Genomic DNA, 11,678 nt, shown 5'->3' on the forward strand with positions numbered 1-11,678 from the left:
GATGAACAGTTTTTGGTTGCATGAATCATAATTGAGAAAACATTAATTTTTGATAGCTCAAGATGTTATTATTCAATTTTCAAGAAACTGATATATATATATATATATATATATATATATATATATATATATATATATATATATATATACACATTCAGTATGACTTTAGAATTGGCAATATTTCAAATGTGAATTTATGAAGGGTGTCCTGTGGGCTATGAAAGTGAAACCCTCCTTTATTTTCTTTGTGAATCCTTCACTAAAATCTACACTGGTCATTTATGTGAATAAATTATTTTGAAAAACATTAAGTAAGAGATATTTAATCAAGAACATAGTGAATATAGAACAAGAATAGAGATAATTTGCTGTGTGTCAAATTTTCTATTAAAACTGGGCAGGTAAGGTTGAGTGTTTTTACAAGTTCCAAATTAGAGTAATTCATCTGTTCTTGCTAAAAATATGAATGGTCTAATATTTTCTGATAGTAACATGTAATAGTTTTCAATAATGTCCATGAAAATATAGAAATTATTACTTGCTTTTAAAGCATATAAAATAACTGTGCTAAAATTCTATTAAAACTTCTATGAACTACAGACAATAATATGACTTTCTTACTGTCCAATTATATCTGGATACAGTGAAATTTAATGCTGGCTAATTTTATTCATTCTTTAGTCTAAATCACTACTTACTGAAAATTCAGTATACCAATTGGGGAAAATGTATATAAATGAAATGATAAGGACCAACCAAATGATCTAAAACTCTTTAATTTCACTACCAGAACAAGCATTTTAATTTGCTTAGCTGAATTAGCTATTATTTTATATTGTAGAAAGCTACAGTTCATTTTTTATGTAAGTATAAAATCCTGAGTTCTTTTGTACCTAGGTTATAGGGACTGTTTTCATTACTTTGTAGTTAGGTTTTCTATGCTATAAATTATATAAATGAATTGGCATTCTGTAAAACAATAATGTAAAAACAGTTAATGATAATTTCTTAATATAGAGTTGATATTCTAATAATAAGATAAACTATAAAATTTTAATTAAAATACTTTTCTAAACTAGATAATACCTGTATCCAACAGATGGAAAGCTAAAAAGAAAATTATTTTGAATATGAATATTATAAATATGCAATGAAAACCAAGAAGAAGCAAACTTTAATCAGTAAATATAAAAATGTGAAGAACTCTTGGTTTATAAAATTATGAACATTTTCTTGAAGTTATACTTACTTATTTACTTAATTGTTACTATATACTTAATTATTATTATTTTTTTAATTTTTGGAGCTCTATTAATACTCATGAAATTTACATATTTCCACAGGAAATAAACCTCATCAGCATCATATATTTCAGAATTGGAATTTTATCCTGGTTTTTCATACACATATCTATGGATATATAAAGGAAGAAATTTTGGAGGGAGTTATAGGGAAACAAAAATTTGCTTTATATTAAAAGCAACTAAGAATATAGTCAGTTTAAAATTTTTTTAAACCTCTTTTAAATTTAATATCCATTCCTCTTTTGCTTCTTTTAAACTTCGCTTTTTTTAAAAAAAATGAATCATATTTTATTTAAATAAGATGATGACTTTTAGCATGGAGTCAGTCACCTTTGTGAATAAATAATTTGAGTTAGACCTCATGCTTTGATATGGGTCTAAGGCAAGTCATAGTAACTATGAAATTGACTACTATAGTTTTTGACAGAGGGAAGACTGGGTGCTGTCAAAGAATGGTCAGCATTAAACACTTTATTTTTATTTTTTATTAGTTTCAGGTGTACCAAGCAATGTAATAGTTAGACATTTACATCCCTCACAAAATGGTAACCCCACCGCCTGAATCTATTACCCCTCTGACATCGTACATAGCTATTACATAATACCATTGACTATATTCCCCATGCTGTACTTTACATCCTGTGACTATTTACTTATTTATTTATTTATAGTTGACATTCAATATTATTCTACTTCAACTTCAGGTGTATAGTGCAGTGGTTAGGCATCTACGCAATCTATGAAGTGATCACCCTGGTAAGTCCAGTACCCATCTGGCACCCTATATAATCTTTACAACATGATGGGTTATATTTCCCATACTGTATTTCACATCCCGGTGACTGTATTGTGACTACTAATTTGTACTTTCTAATCCCTTCACCTTTTTCCCCATCCCTCCCCCCATCCAACAACCATCGGTTTTTCCTCTATATCTCTGAGTCTATTTCTACTTTGTTTGCCCATTTATTTTGTTCTTTAGATTCCACATATAAGTGAAATCACATGGTGTTTGTCTTTCAGTCTGTATTTCACTTAGCATAATATTAAGTCTAAGACTGATGGCGGGGTACCATGACATTTTGGAGGAGAGAGGGAGCTCTTATATCACTATACAATATGGTAACAATTAGGATGACTCTGAGATGCCTGACTCACTATAAAGACCCCAGATCCAGACAGAAAGGGAGAATGGAAAGCGTAGCTCTTTTTCTGAGTTAGCCCCAGATAAGAAGGTGGTAGAGTATGACAGCCACCACAGACTAAGTGTTTGTGTTCCCCCCAAATTTATATGTTGAAACCTAATCCCCAATATATTTGGAGGTGGGGCCTTCTGAAGGTGATTACGTCCTGAGGGATTAGTGTCCTTATAAAAGAGGCCACAGAGAGCTCCTTAACCCTTCCACCAAGGGAGCACAGGGAAAGATGGCAAGTAATTAACCAGGACACTGAATCTGCCAGCACCTTGATCATAGAGTTCTTAGTTTCCAGAACTGTGAGAAATAAATTTCTAATGTTTATAAGCCACCCAGGCTGTGGTATTTTGTTATAGCAGCCTGAACTAAGACAGTAGCTAAGAGTGCAAACTTCAGAGTCAGTTCATGTAGCTTTGAATCTTGGCTCTTATCACTTACTAATGAGACCTGAGGCAAATCAATAGTATTGCCTAGTATTTGGTGAGTTATTACATGCAAAGTACTTAAATCAGTGCTGGGCATACAGTAAGCAGGACAGAAGTGTTAGTTAGCCATTGTTGTTCTTATTATGTGTAGTGTACAATATTGCAGTCTGTATAGCTCCATCCTAAGAGTGGTATGTGTGTGCATGGGGTGTACATTGGGGAGAGGTCAAAGTCCTGATAAACAAGTTTATTTAGAAACTTCTTGAGGTTCTAGGTATTTTGGGAAAAGAGACGATAAACGTCGAAAGTCATCTTTATTCAGCACACAACTATTGAGTGACAGTATCATATCTTTCCTAAAAGTGCCTCCAGAATGGACTGTCTGCCCTACGAGCAGGGCGCTGAGGTATGAGTGAGAATTTATTTGAGTGGGATTTTTAGGTTACACAAGGGACTGTCCAGGGTTGGTCTCTCAAAATACTGTCTGAGTTTGGGAAACTGGCCTATTCCAAGTTAAACCATCTTTGTTATTCCTCTCCATTATTTTCCAAACCTTAAACCAAGACACAAGATCTGACAAGAATGAGTATAGTAGATATACAGAATTCTAAATGAGGGAATGTGTGGACTTGATAATCTTAAGTACACAATCATTGTCTCATGATGCTTCGTGTGCTTGAAATATTATAGAATTACAACTTGGCTACTTCACAATGAGTCATAGTAGGTTTTATTATACAACCATGGTAGTTTACACCATTACTTCATTCTTATATCACCATTTCCTTCCATTATCTTTTATTTAAAAAGGAGACCCTACGTACTCACAACACACATGTTATCAAATGTAATTTACACTATTTAAAAAAATGCATTCCATCACCATAAAATTATTCTTTGAATTTGGAAATTCTTACCATATTGGAATCATCATGCATTTTCTCGCCAATAATTCTAGGGCATAGTGGGTTGCCGGTGCTGCAGGCTCTCCTAGGACTGTGCCCACGCAGACCGCCAACTCCAGCTCGTTTCCGCGAATCAGGTACGCCATAGCAAGCTTGTTCAGCAAGAAAATAATGTCTTCAGTTTCACAGACGCTGGGTAGGATCACCATTCCAGCCAAGCTCATAAAGCAGATACACATACGTTTGCGTTAACCTATAATCAGTTATTCTTATAAAATATTGAATGTAATATTTCTATAAAGCATGCAAGCGTAACTGCAATTTTCAAAGGGAAAAGATGATAAAGAGACATACAGGAAATTTTATAAGGTCAGAATTAAAGAGTTTAGAACACTTGCTCATATTTTTGTAATTTATAAAGTCTCTGCAATATCCTCAACATGTCCTTCAGTCTATCAGAAAAAAAACACAAATTCTTAAAAGCTTATTCAGTAGTGTACAATGATTATCACTTATCCCCAAAAGCCAATATACCTAAGGCTACATGAAAACAGAATCTATATCTTTACTTAATTTTAATATTTTCTTTATAACACTAGCAGGTCAAATGGAAAGTGACTTAAAAATACTACTTGTGAAGAATATGCTAAAGTATACTTAAAAATAGTGCTTTCAGAAGTCAGGAATTCTGAATGCCAGAGCAGTGACTTTTCCCTTTTCCAAACTACTGCTTCTCATTTATAATAAAATACTTAAAGTAAGGTTGTTACGAACACCGACCTTGTGATAAAAGTTTTTAAAAATGTTTTAAACAGATCTCAGTCTGTAGAGTTCATGTGTACTTATTAGGCATGTAATTATTCAGGCTTGGAAAGTATGTAAAGCCAGATTTTACACAGGAAGGCACCATGTTTTCTCCCTTCAAACACCTGACGCATCTTAAGAACTTTTCATTTACAGAACCACGTGAAATGCGGTACCTCAATATCATCTACAGCAAGGTGGCAACACGCAGCCAGCACTGCTCGACCATCCTGAAAATACCATTCTGCCAGTTCTTTACTGACTGTGTGCAGGAGTCTAGAAAGAGAGGGGGACATAGTCTAGATCAGCGGTTCTCAACCTTCCTAATGCCGCGACCCCTTAATACAGTTCCTCATGTTGTGGCGACCCCCAACCATAAAATTATTTTCGTTGCTACTCTATAACTGTAATTTTGCTACTGTTATGAATCGTAATGTAAGAATCTTTTTGTTTTCCNGACTGGAAAGCTAAAATACTCAGTTTCTCATCTTATTTTAAAAGTAGGGCTCCACAGTTCTGGATGTGGGGGGTAGAAATACCATCCTAAGAAGAACTTTCCTTCCTGACTCAGATGGTCTTGCCCTCTGTAGTGGCTATCCTTTAGCCCTTACCTCTCTTTCCTGAAAGCTGAGGATGTAGATACAGTATACAGAGGGCTAGATGCTACCGGGTAACCACAGGAAAGTTGAGCAAGAGGGAAGAAGTCAAGAATGACAGGCAAAAGAAGGGAAAAAGAATCCAGGTCCCTGACGGAATTCACAAGCAGCTGTAACTGCCCTGGAATGCTTAACTGAAATGTCTTGACACAAGACCACTAAACCTAGTATTAGAATTCCTATGATTTGCAGCCTAGTTCACTTCTAATTAACATAGTTTATTGCTGCATTGTTATAAAGTACATGCTGAGTGAATAAATGGATGCATAAAGTATGTATTTGATGCCTTCTATGATACACATGGAGAATCACCGTCTTAGTGAAAGGAATTTGTCTAATTTTATAATAGAAGAGAAACTGTTTTTACCTTGTGTACTCATAAAGTGCTGGAACAATGCTTTGGTACTGTCTTCTGATAGCTAGTAATGCACCAATATAACCACACAATATGAGCAATTCATTTCGAGCTCTAAAAGAGAATATATTTATTTTTTAAATTCCATAATTTGAGGAATAGAACATTACTCTCATATATAGTTAATGTACTTGTATCTCTGTATTTTAATGGAAGACATTTATAGCAAACTGTTTAGAAAGTTTTCTAAACTTGAAGATTTTTTTTCATCTGTTAACTCCTATTCAGGCATTTATGTTATAACATAAATTATAATTTAAAGGAAAAGTTTTAAATAACATTTAACTCCTGCTGTCTTGTTTTTCTCTATTCCTTGGCTGTTTCTTCATGAACTCTGTCCCTCAGGGGCTCATTTGGTTAGACGCAGGAATTCCTGGCTTATTGTGTACACTGTAGGAATGTCCACTACATTTCCTGCCGGGGAAATTGGCCAAAGTTTCGCATGCTGTGGCATCATCTTTTCCACATGAGCATTAAAACAAAAATAGCACAAAGCCTCTATTACAAATTATACAGAGTCTCTGGGGACTTTAGTTACATGGATAACAATGTCCTTAAGAGATACCTGCTTTCAGGGATGGTGTCTATTCCTTACTTTCTAGCACTTTCACTTATTTCCCCCAACCTAGTATGCTTTGCACACAGTGGATATTTAATAAGTGTGACCACTAGTTTCTTGAGGACTTGAGGTCCAAACTACCCAAAAGCTTTGAATCACCTGTGTTTGAACCAGGTATGTATGTGTGTGTATGTGTGTACACGTACATATATAAACATACACACATTACATATTAGTAAATAGGACCACTAAGATTTATTATTTGTTTCAAATTCACCTCTGTATTTTTTCTAAAGTTTATAACAAATAAAAATGTATTTTTTTCTACATGTGCATCTACCTGTCCAAAATGATCTTATTTATTGATCTAAACACCAAAAACAATATAGCCATTTTGAAACATTACATAGTTTCAGTCACATATCCCGGAAAAAAAGTACTCACTCAGTACATGTATGCAACAGTAATTTTTCAGTACGAATATAACTTAATAGGTCAAGAACAGGATAAACAGTATCCAAAGTCCAATTTGAACTATTGATGTATTCTGGAAAAATAAAACCAAACAAAAGATTCTCTAAATAATAGCATTAAGAATTGTTCATGAAATTTTTAACTTATGTAATTAATTGTCTTCTGGTCAATCCTATCTTTGTCTTTATTTTCTAGCTCACTAGTATTTGCCTATTGACGCTCTTTCTGGTACTGAAACCATACAATAACAATCTTTCTCCTTTTTAAAGTTAAGATGGCTAGTGCTTGCTTTTAAGACTTTTTAACAATATGAATGAAAATATCAAATAAATGAGTAAATTTTAAATTATACTACCAACCAAAAACTTACCTTTGATGAAGTCAATACCAATAGGAAGGGCTTTTTCGGGTTCTTGACTTAACAAGTAATACTTTATAGTTTCAGGTATGTTGCCATCTGCACGGGCTGTCTCAGCTAACTGCATACATTCTTCTATTGTGGGTAGCTTGCACTAGAAAATAATTGGTTTGATAACAATACTACTAAAATTTATAGGGATAAAAGCAACAGTGTAAGTACTAAACATGTCCAATATATCTAATGTGTTTTTCTTATTAAAGTTGTTCCAAATAGTGAATGAAATAATTTGTATTAGTAGAATAGATTTTCACAAATGTCTTTAAGATATAATAATAATAAATAGGGTAATACCTAATGGAATTTAGTCAGTTTTCCAACACACAAATACCTAATAAAAGAGATGGAAGTCAATTGTCTTGTTTGTGACATTGGAATTATGTCACAATGTAATTTAGCAAATTATGTTGCAAATGTAATTTGACAAAAAATGCTGATATGAGTTATTTTGAGCAAATATGCGACCAGAGTCAAAATTACATCAATGTAGAAAATATAGAAGATATACTCTTACATGTCCTCTACATAGTAAATTAATTTCACTTAGGCTTTGAGACAAAGCAACTTCATTTAGGGCAGAAAGGCAAAAATATACAAGCTCTAAAAATTTTCAGCATTGACATTCTGAAATGCCACAAAGTGGAAATTTGGGGCCTATTAAATTTCATTACCTTAAAATGAAAAACAATACTTCCCATTTCCTCAAATTTTTTTCCTGATAAAACTGAGTCTACTCCACCCCCCCCTCAGGTAAGTTCTGCTTCCAGAATGTAGCAAGAATTAAGTTATCTTTAATAACAAATTCTGTTATGTTCATGATGTTTAAAATTTAAGTGTTAAGTTTGTTGATTTGCTTCTAAGCAACATTTATAAATAGTTTAATGATTTGCCTCTCTCATCAGTCTTTGGCAACCTCTGAGACTGCGTTTCTGCTGTAAAAAGCGCTTTGTATTGTGACTCCAGATAATGTGGTTTATCCACAGTAAGGTCGTCATCTCTTCTCCTTTGTGATTTGTCACTCTCTTCCCTTCTCATTTTTCTTTTATGTCCCCTTAAGTTACTAAGATGGTTTATTCAAAGTATTTATTAATTAATAAATTTATTCAATAGTTTCAGGTTTTCTGTTTTATAAAAATTAGGTAAATTGTGTATTTTAGATCACTCAACCTCTCTCTCAAAAAAAACTACAACAAACTACACTAAAGGAGCTCTCATGTATATGACATTTTATACTGTTTCCCCATCTTTATTCACTGAATGCCATTTATATACTGAGCAACTACTATGTGCTTGGCATTATACCTGGCTACATAGAAAAAAGTTTCTTCACTTTGATATACGCTCAAAAAGTAGAGGGAATAAAAAAAAAATGGTTCCCACTGAAATTCCATTCTCAAGTAGAATATAATAAGAAGAGTAAGATAATCATCCCTGTAGTTCTTGGCCTATCTTAAAATTCTAAGAGTTATGTAAGTTAACATAATATTTGAACATATAATTTGTAGCATTACTTGTGAAATTGTCCAGAGTTATTAACACCTTCATTCATACTAACTAGTCTCTCCAAAGAGATATTAATGAAGTCTGACCAGAGAGTCTAATTATATCCCTTTAGGATATGTGATGAAAAGACTCTTGCCCTTATCATTAAAAGTTGTGAAAACATAGACATATATTTAACCTCTCCACCCTCAATATTAACACCTGAACCTCTTGCCTCAGAGGATATGTTAGTGTACCTTAAAACACTACACAGTAAATGTAAAGTATAATTTTTTTTTTTAAAGATTTTTATTGGGGAATTGGGGGATGGGAACAGCGCTGGGGAATTGGGGGAAGGGAAACAGACAAGTTGCTGTCCTTTTGTTCTTCAGTCTAGTTGTGGAGGACGTGGCTTCACTGGCCCAAGTTGACACCATCATTGCACTCTTCCCGGGCGAGGCAGATCAGTCGCCCGCTTCTGGACGGCCGCTCACAGTGGCTGCTGGCTACATACCGTAGCCCATGGCAGCCCACTGCAGCAGGGGCTGCAGCCTACGCCGTCGCCGGCGACTCAGGGTAGCCCAGCTCCAGGTTGAGCTGTTGTTCAGCATCTTAGCTGTGGAGGGCAGTGTCACTGGCCTTCATATGTGGGATCTGAACCGGGGCCCTCTGGCGTCCCAAGCCAGCTCTTAACCAACGTGCCACTTGGCCGGCCCATAAATGTAAAGTATAATTGAAAAGTAACTGATATTCAGGAGAGAGGGGCAAAATGGCAGAATAGATAAATGCTGTGCTTGCCTCCTCCCATGACCACATTAAAATTACAACTAAATTATAGAACAATCAACCTGGAGAGCTATCTGAAGTCCTATAACTAAGGATATAAAGACTGGGAGGAGGGGCAGAGATGAAAAATGACCAACCCCACGCTTGTGTGTGGCGGTTGAGAATCGGGAGGGATATCTTGGCTGTGGATGTTCAGCCGGAGGAGTAAAGGACCCCAGCCCCACACCAGGCTCCCAATCCACGAGTAAAGTGCCAGGAAGAGAAGTCCCCACAACATCTGGCTGTGAGATACAGTGGGGATTCCAGGTGGGACGGAAGACAGCTGGAAACCCAGATGTCCTCTTATAGGGCCCTGCACAGCCTCACTCAGTCGCAGGCATTCACCTTGGGCTCTGGCAGTGGAGGGACAGTGACTCAGAAGGCACTAGAGACATACAGGGATAGACTGAGTTGTGGGGCTTCAGGGCAATGACTGGAAGGACAGTAGCTGTTTTCCCTGTGTAGAACCATGTAACTGGTAGGCGAGTGCCATCTTTCCTATGTTGAGTTCTTCCACACATATCCAAATCTGAATCTGATTGGCCTGGTGAACTCTGCTCGCTCCACCCTGGTGACACCCTGGGACCCTACTCTACACAGCTCAGGAGGCTCTTTCAGCAGCCAAGAGTCGGCCTCGGCTGGCACATCACCAAGGGTACTTTTGTGGCCAGCAGCCAGCCGCGGCCCACACTACAGTCTTTTTTGAAAACTCTTGGGAGTCAGTGAGTCCCAGACATGTGGCAACTGGCCTCTGTATGTTCTGAGTCTTTAGTGAGGAGCCCCAGGCTTAGCACTGATGCCAAACCTGAATCTGAATTAACCTTGTGAACACCACTTGCCCCACCCTGCTGATTCCCTGAGACCCCCAGCTCAACCACTCAACTAACTTGTGTACCACACAGTGAGTGACCTTGGCCTGCATAGGGCCCCTCCCAAAAGGTCCCAGAACCAACATACCTGAAGGCCAGCTTCAGACCACAGCAGAGCACCACCCAATTAGCCCCACAAGTGGAACACCCAACGGGCAGTTTCAACAGGCACCAGAGACCATTAGGGCGAAACCTGCTCTGCGGAGTAAGCCCCCTGCACCACAGTCTGTAAGGTTGTTCTTCTGTTTACAAAAGAGTCCTAAGGGATCCATGTATTTATTTCTCTGCATGAATCTATTTGCCCAAACCTAAAATTAGTCAAACAACAGCACTGCATTCCAAACTAGAATACTGAATATCATCAGCATACCTTTTCATGAAGATCATTTATTTCTTCTGTACACCCTGGGTAGAAAGCACAGAGTTTTACTAAGTGTAGCTCATTATCAGGAATCATCAGGAGAAGATCAGCTGCCAAATTCCTGGTCACATAACAAAAGAAGAAACTTCAATGAGGAAAAAAAATCTAAAAATAACATTTAGAACTATGTCAAAGAGACAAGACCCTTAGTATAACTTCCTTGCTTTTCTATTTACATAAATAGTACATATTTCCTATTTAATTATGCAACTCTTCTAAATGTAGATTACAGAAATCAAAGGGCATGAAGGAAAAAAAAAGTATTGTGAAATTCCTAAATACTTATTTAAAATCTAAACTGAGTCTGTACATATTTATAATTAATTTTGTTATTATAGACTAATTCTCTAACCAAACTAAGTAGTATTAGCTATGTTTTATGGAGTGAATTATAAAGCAAACTTGTGAAAGCTAACTCTCATCAACAATGGACAACTGTATTAACCAGCTCATTAAAACCAGTAGAATACTTATTAATAGATATTTTACATTTAGAATTTTGGGTATTGTGCATATTTCGTAAACTTTAGGTGGAAATCAAAGATAGAAAAGCAGTTTTCTGATTTACTTTTTAAAGATTCAGTCAATGAAATAAATAATTTGAAAATAAGGCATATAAAAACTGGACATAACAGCTTTACATTAAAAATATTATTTATAAAATTCTTTTTTAAAGTCACTGGATGAACAGTTTTTGGTTGCATGAATCATAATTGAGAAAACATTAATTTTTGATAGCTCAAGATGTTATTATTCAATTTTCAAGAAACTGATATACATACATATATATATATATATATATATATATATATATATATATATATATATACACACATTCAGTATGACTTTAGAATTGGCAATATTTCAAATGTGAATTTATGAAGGGTGTCCTGTGGGCTATGAAAGTGAAACCCTCCTTTATTTT

At 35.5% G+C, this 11,678-nt stretch overlaps 1 protein-coding gene across 1 annotated transcript in view; it reads right to left on the reverse strand.

The window, feature by feature from the left end:
- WDR17 (WD repeat domain 17) overlaps positions 1–11,678 on the reverse strand; it is a 138,546-nt gene that overhangs the window by 18,824 nt on the left and 108,044 nt on the right. Inside the window, exons 22-25 of the mRNA XM_019651731.1 lie at positions 10,703–10,838; positions 7,109–7,250; positions 6,709–6,811; positions 5,658–5,759 (exon numbers count right to left, since the gene is read on the reverse strand). Coding sequence (XP_019507276.1) covers positions 5,658–5,759; positions 6,709–6,811; positions 7,109–7,250; positions 10,703–10,838 — 483 coding nt within the window. The remainder of the gene's footprint in view (positions 1–5,657; positions 5,760–6,708; positions 6,812–7,108; positions 7,251–10,702; positions 10,839–11,678) is intronic.

This window comes from Hipposideros armiger, unplaced genomic scaffold (assembly GCF_001890085.2).
Source record: "Hipposideros armiger isolate ML-2016 unplaced genomic scaffold, ASM189008v1 scaffold_165, whole genome shotgun sequence".
Lineage (NCBI taxonomy): Eukaryota > Metazoa > Chordata > Mammalia > Chiroptera > Hipposideridae > Hipposideros > Hipposideros armiger.